General features: G+C 45.0%; 1 protein-coding gene across 2 annotated transcripts; it reads right to left on the bottom strand.

The window, feature by feature from the left end:
- Positions 1-772: 772 nt before the first annotated feature.
- LOC121166700 (uncharacterized protein C6orf62 homolog) lies at positions 773-14,198 on the bottom strand. Of its 2 annotated transcripts, none has more exons than XM_040995949.1 (5): positions 13,977-14,198; positions 10,883-11,059; positions 9,673-9,795; positions 3,262-3,396; positions 773-2,105 (listed from the first exon to the last, which is right to left on the bottom strand). In XM_040995949.1, the coding sequence occupies exons 1-5, from the start codon at positions 14,016-14,018 to the stop codon at positions 1,980-1,982; spliced, it is 603 nt and encodes a 200-aa protein (XP_040851883.1). In that variant the 5' UTR covers positions 14,019-14,198; the 3' UTR covers positions 773-1,979. The 2 variants fall into 2 exon arrangements, with proteins under 2 accessions (XP_040851883.1, XP_040851882.1); XM_040995948.1 differs by lacking the exon at positions 13,977-14,198 and adding an exon at positions 12,634-13,035.
- Positions 14,199-22,762: the final 8,564 nt, after the last annotated feature.

Here is a 22,762-nt window from a genome sequence, read left to right as displayed (position 1 = left end):
CAACTCTCAAATGGCTCCAAAATAAGTACAAAGAATGAAAACAGATGCAGATGTAGGTTATATGGGAGGCTTGCTAAATGATGCAACTTCCCCAAATTCCAAAACAAAAATGTAAAAATAAAACAAATGGCTGCCATGATGTCAAAAATGACAAGTCAGTACAGTAACAACACAATAAAACGCAGAGTACTCTGGCTCTAAAGTCCTGATGAAGGCCTGGGCAAGTTCTTGACTGCTGCCATCTATTGCCACCCAGAATTGTCTAAGGAAAGAACTGAGCACAGCGGCCGTACTTTTTTTTCGGGGGCTTGAGTCAACACTTGCTATATCAGCACCTCACATGGATGCTGGTTGGAGTCCCAGCTGCTCCACTTCACCAAACCCCTGGTAACATCCCTGGGAAGCAGCAGATGGCCCCTGCAACTCAGTTCCCAGCTCCTGGCTTCTGCCTAGCTGAGCCCCTGCTGTTGTAGCCATCCTGGCAATGCATCAATGTATAGAATTCTCTGAACTGTCTCAAACAATAAATCTTTTTAAACTGCATTATTTTAACTAACCAGAAAAAGTGTTTTTCTTTCTAATGAAACAAGGCATAAAGGAGGCTACTGAACATCAAAAACTGACAAAGTATTTTTGATTCCTCCTCTTGTTGAAGATGCAAACCCAACTGGCCAGGTTTTTAAGAAGCGAGTTTCCCCAACACCTATTCAGTTTTAAACTCATCAGTAACATCTACCCAGTGATTTGGACAAATAAAGTTACCACTTCAAGCTTTGTGTATTCACCTGAATAGTCAGGGAACTTCCACCTATTTTATTTAGGTTTTCATTTTTTCAAATTCCAACCAGAAGCTAAATACAATTGGAAACTGGTAAGCATTAGTTTACTCCAAAGGAGTAGGATCATTCAGATTTACTCCAATAAAAGTATGCAACCCTTAAGCAAAGCTTTTCTTCATTTAAAAGGAAAAAAAAAAAACTATACAGTAGTCTTTCCTTATGTTCATTGCACAAAATGAGTTCTGCTTTTAGAACTTTGACACTCATGTTTTTTGTTTTGTTTTTACAATTTAAGATCTCAACTTTTATAACTTTTTCTACTCCAAAAACTCTGGTAGTTTTTCTTTAGAAAGGTGTAGAAACCAGTATTTCTGCACAATCACTGGAATTTTGTCATTAAAATCTCTTCTCTTTAAAACCAAAAAGCAAAGTCCTCTACCTACCATGGTTTTTGCAGCTTTGTATTTCTCAGTTTTATAGCTGCATTAGCTACTTCAGACTCCAGATCTGCTTTAAGGTGTACAACTGCAGCCACACTCAGCAGAAAAATCTGTAACAGCAACTTGGGGAAAGAGATCTGGGAAAAAAAATACATGAGTACCAGGAAACAAATACGGCCCAGTAAGATGAGGCAAGAATGCCTACAATGAGATGTTTTTTTTCACTTAAGATTTCTTTCCCATGGTTGTATTCTTTTTAAACAACCACTTCTGGTCATTAGAATGAATCTGATGGTGCTCTGGAACAGTGATTATATCAAAGCTATCAAGCTTTTTGAAATATTATTTATACCTGTTACATTCACTTTTCACCCTCTAAATACTGATGACAGATGTCAGAGGCAAAACCCAGGACAAATGGGAAGACCATCAAAAGTGAGTTATCACCTTGTGCTTTCAGACACATTTAAGCATTTCAGTGTACAGTAGTCCTTTCATTTCACATTTTTAGTAAGATGCTGATGCAGTGCAGCAAATATGCAAAGCATCTTCTTTCACACAGTCTGTGCAGAAGACATCTAATTTGTTTTAAGTTCTGAGATTCAAATGACTAAAAAAAAAAAAAAATCCAGGATGAATGCATAGTGTTCTGTGCATGAGTCCATTTTCCTTAAACGCTGAAAGAATAAAGTGGTAAGAAAACAAGAAAAGAAAAACTGCTGCTGCATTCTCTGATCTTCTCCATTTTGCTGATCAGTCTCTATTCTGGCATGTAAGGACGAAGGTGATCCTCTATGGTGCCCACTGCCCAGTGGGTGAGCTGTTCCTGTGGCAAGTAGAGGCAGATGCTGCATAACTTGAAGATTGTAGCTTTGTTTTTTGGAGTCTGAAATGGGAAAAAATATCCTTAAACAAGGCTAATGTGACTGCCATCACTTGAAGTCAAGTTCCCAGAATGTATGAAACCAACGGCACAACGACAAAGCACCCAGAGTCGTAACCGAGGCTTCTGACCCACACTCTGGTAAGGAAGACAATCTTACCATTTCAGATCTGGCAAAGAAAGAAACTCATTGTAAACCAAATACTTAGAAACTCACAAAAGTCAGTCATCACTTGTCAAAAAGTATTAGGGTAATAATATTTCATGAAAATATTTGGACAGATGTTCAAGGCATGTGAGTAAACCCATCTGCCCATCTTTAGCTGATACTTCAGACCATCCTTATCATGCACCTTCAATTATCAAAAAGCACAAGCTCTTGGCAGATGATTGTGATTAAGGTATAATTAATTCCTTTACTTTTTAAGCTGTAAGACGGTTACCACAAAGATCAAATGAATCCACATATACAAAGTCCTTCACAAATAGCCAAGCTACAATCACTTCTTCAGAAACCAGGGGAAGTAGATTCCTCTGTACATTGCAAGCCGGCAACGCACCCCCAGCTCAAAAATTAAAAGTGTAATTTCATACAAAGCAAAGAAAACTAAGAATGTACAACAATGAAGATCAAGTTCCTCTAAAACTAAATGTTCCAGTTTGCCTGAGCCTAAAACATTTCCCAGGACTTTTATCTTTTTAGTGCTAAAAACTGGGACATTCCAGATTGCGGGTCATCCCTACCTATAACCCAAATTTAGCTCATGTAACGTGCTATCTACCGTATTTCCTCAACAAAGTCAAATGAAGCACATTACAAGCGCTTAAAAAGAAGAAAGTGTCAACCCAAAACATCTACCACAAGAGATCTGAAGAAAGCAGAATGGAAAAAAAAACCTGACAATTGCCTGCACCAAATTAACTTTCTTCTGAATTCCTAGTTTTTAAAAGTCTGCACTAAAACCATGATCTTCCCAGTACACTCCAGTATATAGCAGTTTGAAAACAATCTAGAATACACCCCCCAGATGTTTCTCGTAAATAACTAGAAACAAGTACTTTGAGAGGTGAAATAACCAGGTATCTTATTCAGAAAAGAGTTTACCGACCAGTAAACTCTGAGGACTGAACTCGGGTATTAAAAAAGAGTACAACATACCTGTAAGTGCTGTCTGTCAATGAAGAGAAACACTGACTGGTTAGGATTGTTGACAACAATTCCAGTCTTGTCCTTGCGGCTCAGTACATGCAGAAACTGTTTTTCATAGTCACCGTGATGAAACTCAAATTTGGCCTAATGACAAAACATACTCATATGTAATCATTTCACTGCACAAAGTTCTATCAGCTAGCATTTCACTGTATAAGACATGTTCTTTAAAATCTGCGCCAATGTGACTCAATCCTATTAAGAGGCTTAAGCCAAGTTGCATAAAATCCTATTCTCAAACCTACTTAGGTGAAGATGCTCATCTTAGCATTTAAACCTTAAGAATATCACTCTCCTTTCAGAAGATGCACTATAGATTACATTTATTCTAGTCCTTCACTAATGATTTTATGCAAACCCCTTAACTTTTTAAACTTCAGCTTCATCTATAAAATTAAGTTCTATTTCCCAGGACATTTAAAAGATAAAATGCGAGAGGGGTTGGTTCACACATGAAAGGCTATTTTGGTAAATAGTTTCACCATTCACATAAATTGGCTTCTGAGTAAATATGAACAGAGAGACAGAAGCACAAAGCTTCCATACATTGGTTCATTCACCACGAACTAGGCAGGGCCAGGCGGAAGCCAGGCGCCAGGAACTCAAACTTGAGAGCATATGGGTGACACAGTCCTAAGCCTGGAGTACCACCTGCTACCTCCCAAGGTGCACATCGGCACAAAGCTGGAGTTAGGAAAGCAATCAGGTCTCAAATTCAAGTACCAATACATGGAATGTAGCTATCCCAAACCACAGCACACGCATCCAACCAGAACCTCCAAATGGTTTACACTTTTTGTTTCTCACAGCCTCAAATTTTTGAAGATGAACTTATTTCTTATTAATAGGAAAGGTAGATTTGCAGAGAAAAAAGATCTTCCATCCACTAGTTCACTCCCTAAAGTGACCACAATGCCCAAACTAGAGAAAATCCAATGCCAGGAGCCAGGAACTTCTCTTCCAGGTCTCCCACACGGGTGCAGGGTCCAAGGCTTTGGGCCGTCCTCGACTGCTTTCCCAGGCCACAAGCAGGGAGCTGGAAGGGAAGCGGGGCCGCCGGGATTAGAACCAGCGCCCATATGGGATCCCGGGTGTGCAAGGCGAGGACTTTAACCATTACGCTATCGCACCAGGCCCTGTTTTAAACTATTTAAGACTTGTGGGAGAAGAATATTTTTTGAATCTCAATATAACCAACTCCATCCTCCCACAAATGTCTATGTGCACTGGCAGAGATGGGGGGGGGGGGGGGGAAAAAAACCAAGGCAGAACTACAGAAACCGACCTACATCTTTGGCAATCTGACATTCAGACAATTGTGAATTGTAAAACTAACAGTCAATGTCGTTCAGATAACTTATTTCCATATGATGCCAAAAACATTTGGCAATATGGAAATGGAAGTCAGCAGCTTCTACTACCTTGGATTTTATCGCCTAAGCACTAGAGTTTTTCTTATCAACTTTAACATAAAATGTGTCTACATGCTACTGTATGTAAAACTAGGCCAACGATGTGGCATAGTCAAGCTACCTGCAACACACCACCATCCCATATAGCACTGGTTTGTGTCCCAGCTGCCCCAACTGCCTGCTGACACACCAGGGGAAACAAAACCAGAATCCTGGCCCAAGCACTAGGGACCCTGCCATGTATATGTGAGATGAGGATGAGAGTGGAACATTCCTGGGCACTGCAGCCACAAGAGTAGTAAACCAGTGGAATGAAGGTTCCCTCTCTTGTGCAGCTATTTTTCAAATAAACAGGTCTTCAGGGAGTTTACATACTACTGAAGGAATGGACACATAAGTTCAGTGGGTTAAGCTGCAGCTTGAAACATCATGCTGGAGTAGCAGCAGTCAGCTGCTCCACTTCTGATCTAGCTTCTTCTGAATGTGGGAAGACACCAGAGGAAGCAACTGCACAAGACCCCTACCACCCAAGCAGTAGACCTAGATGGAGTTTCCTGGTTCCCAGCTTCAGGCTGAATCAGCTCCAGCCATTGCAACCTTTTGGGAAACAAAATTAAGGAGTATAAGATCCCTCTTTGGGGCCCGGCACGGTGGCGCAAGTGGTTAAGGTCCTCGCCTTGCACACCCGGGATCCCATATGGGTGCCGGTTCTAATCCCGGCAGCCCCGCTTCCCTTCCAGCTCCCTGCCTGTGGCCCGGGAAAGCAGTCGAGGACGGCCCAAAGCTTTGGGACCCTGCACCCGAATGGGAGACCTGGAAGAGGCTCCTGGCTTCAGATCGGCATAGTATCGGCCCGTTGCGCTCACTTGGGGAGTGAATCATCGGACAGAAGATCTTGTTCTCTGTCTCTCCTCTCTCTGTATATCTGCCTTTCCAATAAAAATAAAATAAATCTTTAAAAAAAAAATCCCTCTTTGGTTTTCCTTCTATTATTCTTCCTGGGAAATAAATCTAAGGGGGAAAAAAAAGAGCAAGGAAAAAGAAAGGCTTTCCCCAAGTAAGATGTTATTATGTGTGGAGCTTTGAATTGAATTCTTATCCAAGTGCAGCAAAAGGAAAGGTCAAGCAAGAGAAGGCAAGGCAAGAGCCGTGGTGATGCAGGATGGTGCCTGAAGGAAGATAATTTAAAAAACCCTCTGGGGAAACAAACTAATACAAACAATAATGTGTTAACAATGAAATACTGTTCAAGAAAGAAAACAGGTGTCACAAGACTACAAATGCAACGGACATGAACAACCAGTAATCACATCAGAAGTGTGTGCGTAACAACACTGAAAAAGCCTTCCATCTAACTTGCATGTCACTTCAGTCCTACCCCACCTAACTAATATCCACTTATGATGCAGGGTGGTCAGCACTAAACATTTAGAAACAAATACACCTTTCACAGGCAGCATAAAGTAAGGAAATCCTAACAGTGGGATCAACAGCCTACTTAGGCAATAGCATTAATAAAAAGGAAAGATGACACATCATTTTTATAGTACCTTCAAGCACTTCACAACACTAAATGTAACAAACTTGATTGTTAAGGTAACCTTTATTCTATTTCCTGTTAAATCTCACCATGGAAGTATATAGATTTTAAAGTGCTTCACAAAGTTAATTCTGGAACTAATCTCCGATGGATATCTAGGAATGACTACTTCAGATTACTTTAGGCAAGTAAATTTCAAATTTACTAGATGTAGTTTAATTCTAAAATTATAAGTTACTGCTTATATCCTACTATATTCAACCCAGAACTTTTATTTCCAAAAATATTTTATCTCGGGCCAGGTACAATTGCTGAATGGTTAAATCTTTGCCTTAAACACACTGGGATCTAATGGGCACTGATTCATGTCCCAGCTGCTCCACTTCCCAGCCAGCTCCCTGTTTGTAGCCTGGGAAAGCAGTGGAGGATGGCCTAGAGTCCTGGGAATCTGCACCTGCACAGGAGACTCGGAAGTGGCTGCTAGCTCCTGGCTTTGGATTGGCTTAGCTCCGGCCGCTGTGGCCACTTGAGAGTGAACCGGCAGACCAAAGATTTGTTTCTTTCTCTGCAAATGTGCCTTTCCAGTAAAATAAGTAAATCTTAAAAAAAAAAAAAATTTATCTGAATGGCAGAGTTAAACAGTAAGATACATAGGTCTTCTACTCAAAATAGCTGCAACGGCTGTTGCTGGGCCAGACAGAAACCAGAAACTTCTACTGGTCTCCCACATGGGCACAGGGATGTAAACATTTGGGCCATCTCCCACTGCTTCCCCAGGCATGTTAGCCTAGAGCTGGTTACAAAGCAGAGTAGTTGGGAGTCATGCCCATATGGGATGATGGAGTCACAAGGAGCAGCTTTACCCACCACCCCAAATGCCTGCTACCTCACTCCAGGTTTTAAGGTTTTATAAATACATAGCACAGTACAGAGTGAAGAGTCAAGGTGGTGAGCTTTACAGTTAAGCCCAGGCATTTAACTTGACCACTACCTAACTTCACAACTTTGAGCCAGCTATTTGCCGAATCTCTGTCCAATTTTTTCTCATCAATAGCTGGCTCATAGCTGATTACTGTATAGATAAACACAAACTGGTGCCCATATGGGATCCAGATGGTTGTAAGGTGAAGACTTCAGCCACTAGGCTACTGCGCCGAGCCCTACGCCTACTTTTTTGATAAACATTTTCATTTATTCCCTCTATTTTTTTCTTCTTTAAAAAATATTTTCGGCAGCCCAGTACCGTGGCTTAGCAGCTAAAGCCCTTGCCTTGAATGCACAGGGATCCCATATGGGCACCGGTTCTAATCCCAGCAGCTCCACTTCCCATCCAGCTCCCTGCTTGTGGCCTGGGAAAGCAGCTGAGCAGGGCCCAAAGCCTTGGGACCCTGCACCTGCACGGGAACCAGAGGAGGTTCCTGGCTCCTGATGGGCCAACCATTGTGGTCACACGTATCTGATTACTGTACACATAAATGTACGGATTCATGACAAAGCCCAAGAGCCAACTTATCATAAGCATCAGCCACAGGAGAGGTCATTTGTGCAAGCTGTTAGGGCGTGGGCTAGAATGCTTGGGTTCCATATCCAGGCTCCACTCCCAACTCCAGCTTCCTATTAATGCAAACCCTGGGAGCAGCAGTATGGCTCAACTAAATTCTGACCCATGTGGGAGGCTTGGATGAAGTTCCTGCTGCCCTCCTCCCCACCACCCTATCTGGCTCAGCTGCGAACCAATCTGAAGAACTGGTGTATGGGACTTCTCTAAAGAACATTAGCCACGATTTTCAAAGAAAAAGTTCTCTAGACAAGATTTTAAAAGCATTCCTAAGTTTCCAGAAAAAAGATATTAGAAATTCAAACATACTGTGTTATGTGAACCTACCATCTTTCCAATGAGAAATATTAAACAATGCCTGCAGCCCAGTTCAGCAGAAGTCCAAGTCATATTCTTACATCTTTCTGTTACCACTTGCAAAATGAAATTTATACTCTGATACAGACACGTGAATATACTTATCGTTCATGAGACAAATAACACTTTTACATCTATTGAGCCTATGGATCATCTTTAAAATATACTGTCAAATTCTGAAGAGAATTTGAGCTGAGGTTAGGCAACAACACAAGAGAGCTTGGGCAAGATTCTAACTGGACAATCTATCACACCATAAGGGGATACAGACAACGGCTCAATTGGCTAATTCTCACCCTGCAAGCACTAGGATCCTACATGGACGCCTGTTTATGTCCCTGATGCTTCATTTCCCATCCAGCTCACTGCTCGTGGCCTGGGAAAGCAGTCAAGGATGGCCCAAAGCCTTGGGACCTTGCACCCACATGGTAGACCTGCAGGAAGCTCCTGCCTCCTGGCTTAGGATCGGCTTAGCTGGGCTTAGCTCGGCTTAGCTCAGCTGTGGCCACATGGGGAGTCAATCAGCTCTTCCTTTCCAATAAAAATAAAACACAGAAGACCTCACAGTACTAGATAATGTTTGTTTTTAAGCTTTTACATTCCTTAACAAATAAACCAAGACTTTTAATATTTACTTAGCAAAAATAAGTCCTTAACTGTTCTGATTACAAAACAACATTTTAATAGCTCTTTTTCTCCTTTCCTCCATGTATACAAATGTACTTTAAAGAAGAACCAATCCAAGTAAATTCCCTTAAATGAACATTAGAAATCATCTGGTAAATCAAATCAGCAAGATACTAAAAATGGTTAAAGCATCACTACAAAATTTACTTTTCTCCTCTACACCTCTATGTAGGTATCAGCTTCCAGAAAAAGCTTAACTCATTTAGACCAGATTCATTTGAAAAGCAGAGTGACATACTAATTCAGGAGTGCACATGGCAGCCGGAAGAAGGGTAACGTTCTCTTGAGCACCCCATGAGCCCCTCTTAAAAAGATTTTCAAGGTCCTGGTACAGTAGTCTACTGGCTAAAGTCCTACCCTTGCATATGCTAAGATCCCATACGGGCGTAAGTCTGTATCCCAGCTCCCTGCTTGTGACCTGGGAGGGCAGTCAAGGATGGCCCAAGGTCTTGGGACCCTGCACCCAAGTGCGAGACCTGGAAGAAGCTCCTGCTTTGGATGGGCTCAGCTCCCAGCCACTGTGGGCACTTTGGAAGTGAACCAGCAGACGGAAGATCTTTCTATACCTACGTCTCTCTGTAAATCTGACATTCCAATAAAAAAATAAGTAAAAAATTAAAAACAAAATGTTTTTCCCCAGGTATAATTTCTATGACACCCTAAACAGAACTACCTCATACTCCAGAGATTCTCCAATCCATATGCTTTAACAGCAATAGTATATTCCTGAAGAACTTTTCAGTTTACACTATTCCAGGCATTTTCACTTACTCAAGTGCTTATCACACTTATTCTAGAATAAATACCTGAACAGGCCGAAAAGGCTCATCAGATTCCTTCCACCTAGAGAACAGGAGACAGACAATTTTCTCAATGTCATTCCGAGGCCAAAGAATGAAATCCATCTCCTGAGTACAGCCAATTACATCCTACAAAGTGAAAAATTGTAAAAAGATTTTGAAATAAACCTGTAACAAGTAGCATCACAAATTTTAAGTATAGAAACATCTTACAAACATGAAAGGTTCAACTTATCATTTTATATCTTAAGAGATGTTAGGAAAGCTGTATGGAATATGAACAGCTCATAAGACATCTGACTTTGGTATTTATCATGTAGAGAATCCACACATTCAGTCATCCAGTCCAAATGTTCTTCTCATAAAGATCTCCATTTACCAGTGCCTGATGAAAGCTGAGCTCTGACAATGCTGTCTATCACTGAACCGTTATCTCAACCCTCCAAACTGAGTGCATGAAGGTGTCTCAAAACCTCTAACACAAACCACTGTTATCACAGCTGACATATTCTTTTCTTTTGAGAATCACTTTTCTCCAATTCTGTTCCCATTCTTCCTCTTCCTGGTGTATTAGTGTTCAGAGGCCAACAGACCTTCTCCAACTCGGAACATAATATTCTGTCCCCCTCCTCGCAATTACACGGATTTCCTGCTCAAGCATGCTTGGATTAATTTTCCAAGTTGAGAAGACTCACAACAAGAAAGTTTCTAATTTACAAAAGGTCAGTGTTAACTCACCCAAGGAAAAATGAATCATCAGGAACATAAAGCATTATTTACAAACATACACCATTATCAAACAAAATACCAAACAGAGCTATCCATGCTTCTATTTAAAAAAAAATACTCTAAGGAATTTAAAAATAATTCTTATGTCCAGCAATTAGGTTATAAAAAATAGTTGGCCATTACAAGCACCTAAAATGGGTTACATAAATCTGACTGTGCTGAGGGTACTTGAGTAAGTACCTAGAGAAAAGCAACAAAACATTGTTTATTTTGGTATACATCCATTTTTAAAAATTGATTTTTATTGGAAACGCAGATTTACAGGGCGGGAAGGAGAGACTGAGGGCACCTCTGCCTCTTGTCTTTCCCTCTGTCACTCAGTTCAAACAAATTAATAATCATCATCCTGGGACAAATACTGCATTTTCGCAGCCCTGCCAACACAGTGCACACACTTCCGTTAGCACGGTGGTTACTAGCCACTTACCCTTCTCATAGACTGGTATCGAGGAGCATGGAGCTGTACCACATCCTTCTGTAAAAGCTCAATGGAACTTTCCAAGGAATAGCTGGAATCTCGCGCACCTTTCAGGATATTTTCTTCATAATTATTTGTCATGACTGGTATAACTTCAGACACTTCAAAAAGTGCTGCTTTTTTCTTCTAAAAGTGAAAAACAAAGTTCTTAACTCCTTCAGGAGCAAACTGTCATTTAACACCCAGTCCATGCTATCAAAGCCAAACACTTCAACTCAGCAAAATTCTTAAAGTCAAAGTTTTTATTCTGAAACTATGTTCAGGTAGGCACATCTTCCTGTACTTTCCCACCCCCTCCCCAACACACACACACACACACACACACACACCCCACCACCATAGACAGACTGTTATCAGAATGTTTAATTTCAGTTTCACAGCAATGTGGTATACATGTATGTATTTTAGACAACAGTCGTTAAATACCAAGTACTGCTAAGACTTAATAAAAAGAAAAACCAATAATGCACCAATAGCCACAGTAAAACATCATGAGTTTAAAAACAAAGCTATTTCAATCAACTGATTTATTTCTTAAGTGGGTCAATTTACTCTTTCTGGATAGATATACTGAGTATACCCAAGCTGTCAGCATTTGAACAGAGGAAAAAAATGTACACCAAATTGTGTTTCAAAATTAGTTAACACCAAGGGTTTAGCAACATTCCAACCTACAAAATTCTGTACTACAGAACATAAATCCAGCCAGTATCCATTCATGGAAAATATTTCCAAAGGTATTACATAACTACACGGTACAACTGAGACTTTTTATAGATTAAATGTGAAGATATAGTCTCCCCATTTATGACATGGATTTATGTAAACAGCTCTTAATTATCAATCCTCCAACTGAAAAGAAATGGAGAAAAAAGCCCTGGCTTCTCCCCTCTGGGCCAATCGTTTCAGAACACTCACTTTTAAACAACCTTACAGTACTAAAAGTTACCAAGACTGTTCTCATATACACGCAACTTTGGAGTTACCAGTGGAGGAATGATCTGGGAGGCCTTCCAAAAAGTACTAGATACCATGCTAAGATTTCCACAATTAGCTACAACTTAAGTGCAGATACGAAACTTGCAATTCCTTAAGCCAAATATTCTTGACAACTGAAGAAACTATCCATTCTAAGTCACCCCCCTAAAATTGCTTTCATCACATCATCCTTGGCTGCTGAAGTCATCATTTGCTATCTATGAAAATAATTCTGACCCTGACCAACACTTTCTTATTGAATTATCAGAAATTCAAACTTCTGAACACAAGTTAACCAATATTTAAGCGCTCCTAAAAAAAATGTGACCAATTTCATTAAATGAGAAAAAGTGTCTGTTTCATAAAGACAGAATTAGGCTGACCTCAACTCTCACCTTGATCCCAATTTCAGTTTCATCCTCTTCATATTCCATACTAGAGGATCTCTAACTCAGCTATGACATTTCGCATCTCACTCCCCCATGAATGCAATTTCACAAAGCTGTGTGGATCCTCCTCACCTTTTGGGTTAAATCTTTGCAAACCAATACTCAAGGACAAGAAGTCCTGTTCTCAATTCAAATGACCCATGAAGATAAAACATCATATACAAAGTGAACTTTTTCCAACCACTCTTCAACCTAGTATTAGCAATTACTTAACAACTTAATATACACTTACAAAATCACTTGTGCTAATTCACATGAAGAACTTTAAATTACCTTCTCCTTGAATACAAAGGCAACATACATCTTGAAGTCAAACTGGTCAGCTAGAGATTCTTTTTTCTTTCTAAGCTGAGCACGTAGTCTGTTCAGAGCTTGTTTCTTCCGGGAGTTTGGGTCCCCCATTTTGAAATACAGGTGGTACTAAAGCCTTTGGAAATTGTCACTAAACTATGGGCACTTTTCTTAAGACTCAAGTACAACAGAAACAAGTCATTTTTTTTTCCTGCTAATATAGTAGCTAAAATCACAACTGTAACCCCAGAACTGCACCTTCTGGCAACAAGAGCAGACGGCCAACAAACAAAACCTGCTGCCCAGTCATGTTTGGAATCAGGTGGGGGAAGGAAGAGGGAGGGAGGGGGAGGAAAGGAAGGAGAGAAAACGTGAACTAACTTTCTGGAAAATACATATGGCTCAAGTGCCAAAAAAAAAAAAATAGGTTGGGGAGGGAGGAAGGCGCCCGGACAGGAGGCAAAGCCTATTATCAGGATTTAGGTGTGTAATAAAACACAGCTGACACCAGTCCAATCCTTAACATCCATCCGTATTCCGCCCTCCCGTTTGAAGTAAAGGGAATAAAAGGAACGACCGGGGAGGGGGGAGGGGGAAATGTAATCCTTGCTTCCCAAATACAAAACAAAAACAAAACCGCAAAAAAGGATAGGGAATGAAACTGAAATGGCCAATTGGATTTTACCCAGCCAGCACCATGGCTGTAGTACCTAATTAACTCGTAGTTATTTCAGATTTCACTATTGCTATGTATTGTCAGTGCCTGTTATTGATTACACTGGGCGGTGAGCAAAGAGAGAAGTGCAAAATCGGTCGAGAAGGAAGGGGCGAGGTCCAGGGTTTCCCTGCAATCAACTACAGTGTATACCGGCGGCGGACAGCTGTTGCCCAAAGGAGCCAGGAGAAAAAACAGCGGAGTCACGGCCGACTTCCCCATCACCCACGTTTTCACCCACAGGCGGCTGCCAGCGCTGCTGCCAAGGACAATCATGATGGCAGAGGGAAAGGGGACACGGTGTTGTTAAGTTAATCCGGCGGTGGCGAGACCTGAGGGAACTCCCGGGACCCTAACACCCTGCACTGGACCCTCACACCGGGGGGAGGAGGGGGAAGAGGCGGGTCAGCCCGGCAACGAGCCCTACATTCCCCTGCGAGGGCGGCCCCGATCGAGGTGGTGGAGAGCGCGGTCTATCTTGGCGTGAGCATGGCCGGGGCCAAAGGTGGCGGGGTTTTTCGCCCAAGTCCCAGGCGGCGCCCGGGGGACCACCAGTTTCCACCGCCCAGGCCCCCCACCCCTACCCTCGCCTTCAGCGGCAGCGACTCACTCGCACCACGGGAGACACAGGATCCCTCGGGTTCTCACTCATATCATCGCGGAAACAACTCCCACCCGGGTAGGAGGCGGGAGAAGGGTAAATGGGACCGATCAGTGGAGGAGGGGGAGGGGGAAGAGAAGAAAATAATCGTGTTAATAGCAATTACTTTGAAAGTAAGCCCGCCCAACCCTCCCCACCCACCCACCCCAAAAAAAGGGAGGGAAAAAAAAACACACAAAAAAAACCCAAAAAAACAAAAAAACTAAGTTTCCCGGACTCCGGAGGAAGCGCTCTCACGTCGAGCAGACCATGTTTCCCGAGTGCGCAGGGCCGGGCGGGGCGCTGGTCTGTCTCCCGAGGGCGGCGGGCCGGGCTCTCGGGCCTCTCTCAGCCGCAGCCCGCGGGCGGAGCGGCAGCGGCGGCGGAGGCGGCGACGGCGGCGGCGGGGGCGCTGCTGGCGGCTCGGGCGGGAGCCATGTCAAGAGAACACCACCAGCCGACTGCGCCCCTCCATGCCCGCTGCAGAGCGCGCCAAGGCCCGGCCGCCCGCGCTGCTGCCGCCCTGCAGCCCCCGCCTGGGACCCATAGTCTGGCTCGGCGCCGGCGACAGTGGAGGTGGAGGAAGAGGAAGAGGAGGAGGGAGGGACGGAGGCGACGGGACAGCAGAAAAGAAAAACGAGGAAAAGAGGAGGGAAGGTCGACGCTGGCGGAGAGGGAGGGACCCTGCGCTAAGCGGCCTGTCAGCCGAGGAATAAAGTTATTTCAGTTCAGGCATCTGTTCGCGAAGTCTCTCTCCCACGGGCGGGCTTCCGCTCTCTTGGAAAAGCAGGCCGAGGAGACCGCAGGAGGGACAAGTCGCAGAGGAGGGCAAACGTCCGCAGTGGCACAGCCTCGTGCCCGCCCCCACCACCACCACCACCGGCGGCTGCACAAGCGGCGGCGGCGGCGGACTCAGGATCCTCCCGGGTCCGGGGCTGAGTCGCGTTTGAGCGAAACAGCGAGAACAAACAACTTAAAATGGCAGCGAGCGACGCTGCGTCACCCGCCCCTCACCGGCACCGCCCCGAGCCTTCTGCGGCTGCGCGCAGCCCGGGCGCCCACCACGTGCGCAGGTGCCACTGGCTGGGGCGGGGGGGGACACGTCGGAGAGGACCCTGAGACGGGAAAGTCGACAAGGCTAACAAGAGCGAAAAATATCACGGAGAGAATACTTGACAAATACTTGGCGGATGTGAACTTTTGAATTGGCACTTTGTCCTTAGCATTTGCCCTAAACAGAAACTTTGATAATAGAGAATCCCCCTCTAACACGTCATGGAATCTGATGGGCGGGTCCCTTGCGTTGGCTCCGCCCCCTGGCAGGAGGCCCAGTCGCCAGCGACGGTCCCGCCCCTACTGACGTCATAAGGGCAGGCCCCCGCGCCCTGACTGACAAATACCCGGATGCAGTCTGCGCGTCCCGGAAGTCCTGGCGCATTAGGACTCGGGCGTGGCGCGGGGAAGGGTGGGGTGAAGTGGCGGGAAAGGTGGTGGGGTTTCGTCGCTGGATGGCGGCCGTTGGGTCCCCGCCACGTGGGCAGGCCGGAAGGGCGCTCCCTGGCTTGGCACGAGGTCGGAGCCGCTGCGAGCTGGGCGAGGAACCGCGGAGTCGGTCCGGGATGTTTTTCCCGTTGTAGGAACATTATTATGAATCTTCCAGGAGCTCAGGCCTTCCCTGGTGGCAGAAGTAGTCAAACTAGCGGCCCCGGAGGGCGTGGAGCCTGTTCTTTCCAGATCGCCAATGTGCTGAGAAAAAACAAGTCACATAAGTCAGCAGCCAAGGTCGAGGCTCTGCCTGGTGAAGCCCCTTTGTGGATGACCGGCCCCAGTGTGGAGGGGGCCGTTGGTTCGCGTCCCGGCTGCTCCACTTCCCATCCGACTCCTTGCCGGTGGCAGCCAAGTGTGAAGGAAGTGTCCATAGGATCCAATTTCTGAGGGTGCCAAGTTACTTCTTAACCTTGAAACCTAAAGCGTTTTGCCAAACCTTTTCTGATTCACAGAACTGAAAAGTACTCACCGGTGACACCGAAAGTATCAGGCAGCTTAGGGCTTCAGTTGAGGAAACCAAAAGGGGGCACAGCAGAGAAAACTAGCCGCAACGGGTATCTGCCATCATCTTCATGGCAGAATGTGCAAAATAACAGGTTTTTTTTTTAAATACAGTTCACACAGCATGCTACAAAACGGTTTGAAAATTGAATGATTTTCTAGAGTGTATTCACAGATGGTGCAGTCAATGTTGCTTGCTCCCAGCCCTGAGCAGCCGCTGGTTCGTGTTGTGAAGCTGTAGATCGCTGCCTTGTCTAAAATGTCTGTGAAACCAATAGGTTTTCTTTTTTTTTTTTTATTGTTAATAACATTGTATTATGTGATACAGTTTTATAGGCACTGGGATTCCCCCCACCCCTCCCATAACCCTCCCAAACCAATAGGTTTTCTTTAGGGAACGGCTTCTTAGTGTATTTCCAAGTTTCCTGTTATCAATGATTCCTGTTGCTTGGAAAAGCCCCTCGCCTTGCACGTGCCAAATTGCTGAAACAAGAAATGGTGTCTTTTGTTTTGCTTTTGGGTTCTTTTAAAAAAAGACCAGAAGAGAACTTTCCCAACTAGGCTTCTGCAACAGCCCTCACCCCTACCCCCACAACAATACGAGCTGCTGCCCATAGCCCAGGGTGATGTGGCTGCCTACCCATTCTCTGGGCAACCTACAGTCCTATCCTCAAACCCCCCTCTATGCCTCCCATTTTCTTTTTTTTATCTTTGATGATTTTTACATAGTTGATTAGGGTGTGAAGGGTCAAGGGCTAGAGGAAAGTGGGTGAGACCATTGTTTCCACATTCTCTTTTTTTTTCCCTTCCTGTATCTAGGGGAAAGGGGAAGATAAGGGGAGAAGCCACACCCAGCCTCCCAGCCATCTCAGGGTCCCTGATGTGGAGTGTGCGCCAAGGATCCTGCTCAAGTGGTTTTGATAGTTCAACAATTCTGAATTGCTGCTGATCTTGCCACTTCAATTGTGATGAAATCTCTCCAGAATCCACTGGCTGACATAATTCACCTTAGAGTCTCCGTTTGCCCAGATATTCACTGCAACACTGTAGTTGAGCAATTTGTTTTGTCCTCTGTGCTCTGTCATGGTACCAGGTATCCTCTGCAGGGTCCTGTGTACTGCCATATTCTCCATGTGCATCTGGCTATGCTGTCCACTGCTCTAAGCCATTGAGCTTCCCTTTTTCTTTTTTTTTTTTAAAGATTTATTTTTATTGGAAAGGCGGATATACAGAGAGGAGAGACAGAGAGGAAGATCTTCTGTCCAATGATTCACTACCCAGGCAACAGCTGGAGCTGAGCCAATCCAAAGCCAGGAGCCTCTTCCGGGTCTCCCACGCGGGTGCAGGGTCCCAAAGCTTTGGGCCATCCTCGACTGCCTTCCCAGGCCACAGGCAGGGAGCTGGATGGGAAGCGGGGCTGCTGGGATTAGAACCTGCGCCCATATGGGATCCCGGGCGTGCAAGGCGAGGACCTTTAACCACTGTGCCATCACGCTGGGCCCAAGCTTCCCTTTTTCTGAAGTCTTTTCTGTTTTAATCATCCCTCTCTGTGCCTCTGCAAGCCCTCACATCCTAAAACCTACCACCCCCTTCCCTGTAAAAACTTTTTCGCTGTCTTCTTGGGAGGGAAACAAAGCTGGGATCCAGAAGTGACTCTATTGCCAAGATTGCTAGCTTCTGGAAACAAGCCCTTTCCTCAGACCCTTCTCGCCTGTGGTGAATTGGCTGTCCATTGCCTAGCAATTAGGGGCCTGGCTGTTTTGCCCAGTAAGAAATGTATGACAATAAGATAGCCAAGCATGTATCTAACAATTGTTTTTCCCTATAAAGAATCAACTTACCTTTCTTTATCCGGACACACATGCTCTTCTCCCTTTCATCGCTTTCATCTGTGTAACCAGCAAACACACTGGCTTGTTCTCACATTTCTCGTGCTTCCCTTCATGTGCCAAAGGCTATCAGTCTCATGTCCGGCCATGTTTCTGATGAGCAGTTTAATAAGCATGATGGGTGTCCCATGGAACAGCTGTTGGCTGTGATGTCACAAGCCAACAGAACTGCCTATGGTTCTCAACACTTTATCCCTGGAAGCAAGGAGCAGGCCTGATTCCAGAATTTAGTCTACAGTTACAGCATCTTAGACAAACAAGCTAACCAAGTTGTCCAGTAGGCATTATTCCTGCCAGGAGCTCTAGCACATGTACATCCCGTACAAGGCATGTTATTAAAAAGGGAGCAGCTCATTTTGAGGCCTTTGCTTACCCATTTTTAGACAGGTCAGGGGACAGTGTTTCTCCCTTGGTTTCACCCTGCTTCATACATGCCCGAACTGTGAGTCTTCATTTATCCACAGGCTGATGGCTGAATAGTTGCTGAAAGTCCAGAGGAAGCTGAACGCTTGAGAAATGAGACTTGGCCAGGTAACCGCCCCTGTGGTAGTTTAAAGGCAAGATCCAGTAGAATCTATAGGTGAACACTCATTACCCATCTATATTTACTTAAGAATTATTCATTTGGGGCCCGGCGCGGTGGCGCAAGTGTTTAAGGTCCTCGCCTTGCACGCCCGGGATCCCATGTGGGCGCAGGTTCTAATCCCAGCAGCCCCGCTTCCCTTCCAGCTCCCTGCTTGTGGCCTGGGAAAGCAGTTGAGGACAGCCCAAAGCTTTGGGACCCTGCACCCGCGTGGGAGACCCGAAAGAGGCTCCTGGCTTCGGATTGGCATAGTATCGGCCCATTGCGCTCACTTGGGGAGTGAATCATCGGACGGAAGATCTTCCTCTCTGTCTCTCCTCTCTGTATATCCGCCTTTCCAATAAAAAATAATAAAAATAAATCTTTAAAAAAAAAAGATACAAAAAAAAAGAATTATTCATTTGGGCCCAGCACAGTAGCCTAGCAGCTAAAGTCCTCACCTTGCACACGTCGGGATCTTATATGGGCACTGGTTCTAATCCTGGCGGCCCTGCTTCCCATCCAACTCCCTGATCGTGGACTGGGAAAATAGTCAAGGACACCCCAAAGCCTTGGGACCCTGCACCCACACTGGAGATCTGGAACAGGCTCCAGGCTCCTGGCTTCGGTGCAGGTCTGGCTGTTGCAGCCACTTGGGGAATGAATCAACAGATGGAAGATCTTCCTCTCTGTCTCCTCCTCCCCTCTCTCTACATATATATCTGACTTTACAGTAAAGTTAAATAAATCTTAAAAAAGAATTATTCATTTATTTTAAAGAGAGAAGAGACAGAAATCTTCCATTCAGCTGCTTTACTTCCCAAATGGCAGCAATGACCAAGGCTGGACCAAGGCTGGACCAGGCTGAAGGCAAGAGTCAGGAGCTTCATTTAGGCCTCCAGCATGGATACGGGGCCCACAATACTTGGGCCATCTTTTGTTTTCCTAGGTTGAAGCTGGAGCAGAAATGGAGCAGGTGAACGTGAACCAGTGCCCATATGGAATGCCAGTGTTACAGGGAGTGGTTCAACCCACTATGCCACAATCCCAGCCCTCATCAGGTTATTTTTGACTGCACTTGACTCGTTTCTTCCTTTTGCTTTTGTACTTCGTGCCTGCCAGTGTTACCCAACAGTGATGCTTAGACAGCTCTAGTTTACATTTTGGATTAAAGGTGTATGGATCAATGTCCAGGTAAGTCCATTGGTGCCATTTCAGCAGGAAGTTTACTTACTGTCCTGACCTGTTTGTCTCTACTTATTATCAAGAACATATTGGGGTTGGTATTGTGACATAGTGGGTAAAGCCACTACCTACCATGCTGGCATCCCATGTGTGCCCTTGTTTGTGTACCCAATGCTTTACTTCTGATCCAACTCCCTATGCTTGAGCTCTCTGAAATCTATATAGAAGATCAGGTAAGGCTCCTGGCTTCAGCTTGGCCCAGTCCTTACCATTGCAGTTACATGGGGAGTGAATGAAGAGGATGGAAGATTTCTCACGCTTTCAGGTAAATAAAGAAATCTTTACAAAGATAAAAACAAAGAAGAAACAAAACAAAACAAAAACCTTTCGTTTACCTTATTCCCTTACTATTAACTTTTATTTATTGAATATTTCCTGTTTTATTCCAGTAAACTCACTCACTGTGAAAACAATAGTCTGTGCAGTTTGTTTTTGATCACATACTGCTACTTCACTTTGGCTCAAACCACTGTTGTCGTACTCAGAGTGGAAAGGGAATGCACAGCAATGGAAATTAAAAGAGACAGAGTTCACTGGCGCCATCTTAGAGACTGGCTGACCACTTGAAACATCTTTGGGTACAAAGGAGAAAGTACCTATGTATTTACACAGACCTCCATTTGTATCACAGAATAGACTAGTGAAATCTTCTTGGAGATGTTTTCATTTATTTGAATGGCAGAGCTATAGAGAGGAAAGAGAATGAACAACTGGCCAGTGTGGTCTCAGGCAGAAGCCAATAGCCGGGAGCTCCATCCAGGTCCTGCACTTGAGTAGCCAGAACCCAAAAACATGGGCCATTTTCTGTTGCTTTCCCAACAGGAGGGAGCTGGATGGGAAGTGCAGCAGCTGGGACTCAGACCAGCACCCATATAGGATGCTGGCATACCATGAAATAGTTTCATTGCCTGAACCACCATGCTGCCCACCCCCAAAATACCCTTGCAGGTCATACTGTCTCAGTTCAGCTGCTCAGCTCAGTGGTAGCATGGCAGCAGCTGTACATAATATAGGAATAGAAACACATATATGTAGTGTTTCCAAAAAAGCTTCACAGAAACAGGAAGCTGCTGTGTAGGTTGTAGTGGTTTCACTGATTTTTTTTTTTTAATAAGATCTACTTATTTATTTAAAAGGCAGAATGATGGAGAGGTTTCCCATAAGCAGTTTAATTCCCTGGATGGCTACAATAGCCAGGTGTGGGCCAGGCTAGAACCATAAACCAGATATTCCATCCAGGTCTCCCACATCAGTGAGAGACACCCAAGCATTTGAGCCATCGTCTGCTGCCTTCCCAGGGACAGTAACAGGGAAATGAGGAACTGCCTTGAATGCGGAATAGCCAGGACTGGACCTGGCGCTCTCTGGTGTCACAAGCTGCGATTTAACTTGGTGAGACACATGCCAGCATAGAGACCCTAAGTGAGAGCATGCTTACTCTCACATCTTTGTCCAGCACAGGTCACCTGTTTCCTGTGACTCCCCCAAATCAAGGAAATGAGGCCTACCAGGTGTCCACAGGCAGTCAAGCATACTTGTCCAAGAACAGAACCCATGACTGCAAGAAGCAGTTTCCATTTCTCTTGCTCTACCTCTCAGTTCCTTTCCTTGTTTTGGGGGGTTTTTTGTTTGTTTTCTTTTGTTTTAGATTTATTTTTGTTGGAAAGGCAGATATGCAGAGATGAGATGAAACAGAGAGGAAGATCTCCCACACATTGGTTCACTCCCCAAGTGGCCACAATGGCCAGAGCTGAGCCTGTCTGAAGCCAGGAGTCAGGTACTTTTTCCAGGTCTCCCATATGGGTTCAGCGTTCCAAAACTTTGGGTCATTGTGTACTGCCTTCCCAAGTGACAGGCAGGGAGCTCTCTCAGGTGTATTAGTAGGGAGCGGGACTGAAAGTGAAGCAGCTACATTTGTGTGGAACTGGCTGGGGCGTGCCAGGCCACAGAACCTATTGGCATTCATGAGAGCCAGGACAGGTTTTGGGCCATGTCTAGCTGGGCTAGGCTACAATACCTGCCAGTAAGAGCTGAGAATGGGACATGGTGCGATAGCTCAGTGGCTAAACTGCTCACCGTGAATGCGTTGGGATCCCATATGGGTGCCGGTTCCAATCCAGCTCCCTGCTCGTGGCCTGGGAAAGCATTCAAGGATGGCCCAAAGTGATAGTACCCAAGCTGCTGACACCTGTGTGGGAGACTTGGAAGAAACTGCTGGCTCCTAGCTTTGGATTGGCTCAGCTCCTGTCATTATGACCTCTTGGAGAGTAAACCATCAGACAGAAGATCTTCCTCTCTGTCTCTCCTCCTCTCTGTATATCTGCTTTTCCAATAAAAAAAAATAATTTTTTAAAAAAAGAGCTGAGAGGGCCCTGCGCGGTGGCGCAAGTGGTTAAGGTCCTCGCCTTGCACGCCCGGGATCCCATATGGGCGCCAGTTCTAATCCCGGCAGCCCCGCTTCCCTTCCAGCTCCCTGCCTGTGGCCCGGGAAGGCAGTCGAGGATGGCCCAAAGCCTTGGGACCCTGCACCCGCGTGGGAGACCTGGAAGAGGCTCCTGGCTTTGGATCGGCATGGCATCGACCATTGCGCTCACTTGGGGAGTGAATCATCGGATGGAAGATCTTCCTCTCTGTCTCTCCTCTCTGTATATCTGCCTTTCCAATTAAAAAAAAAAAAAACTGCGAATGCAGGTGGGCCATGCCATACTGGGTCAAAACACCTGTTGACACGTGTTAAGACCTATGGCTGAGAACAAGCCTATTAGGTGAGTTCTAGGGACTTCCCTGCTGGACCGCAGCTCCCACTCGTGAATATGAGAACAAGGACTATGGATAAGATCAGGCTAGGCAAGGCTGTAGCACCCACTGGCACTCATGCAAGCCAGAATTGATGTGGGACCAGCTAGGCTATATGCCATAGCATGCACTGGGTCACATGAGAGTCAGGTCTGAGGCTTGGCCAGGCTGGATAAGACTATAGCACCCATCAGTGACAGCCAGAATGGGCACAG

This window comes from Ochotona curzoniae, unplaced genomic scaffold (assembly GCF_017591425.1).
Source record: "Ochotona curzoniae isolate NIBS_2020 unplaced genomic scaffold, NIBS_Ocur_1.0 patch21, whole genome shotgun sequence".
Classification (NCBI taxonomy): domain Eukaryota; kingdom Metazoa; phylum Chordata; class Mammalia; order Lagomorpha; family Ochotonidae; genus Ochotona; species Ochotona curzoniae.
This window is presented reverse-complemented; position numbering and strand designations above follow the sequence as displayed.

Excerpts from the sequence above, each read along its gene's own strand:
- LOC121166700 (XM_040995948.1), bottom strand. The coding sequence starts at position 12,762 with ATGGGGGACCCAAACTCCCGGAAGAAACAAGCTCTGAACAGACTACGT. Across the intron at positions 3,397-9,672 it reads AGCCTTTTCGGCCTGTTCAG|GCCAAATTTGAGTTTCATCA; the intron begins GTATTTATTCTA and ends TTTTGTCATTAG. Across the intron at positions 2,106-3,261 it reads TTGACAGACAGCACTTACAG|ACTCCAAAAAACAAAGCTAC; the intron begins GTATGTTGTACT and ends TTCCCATTTCAG.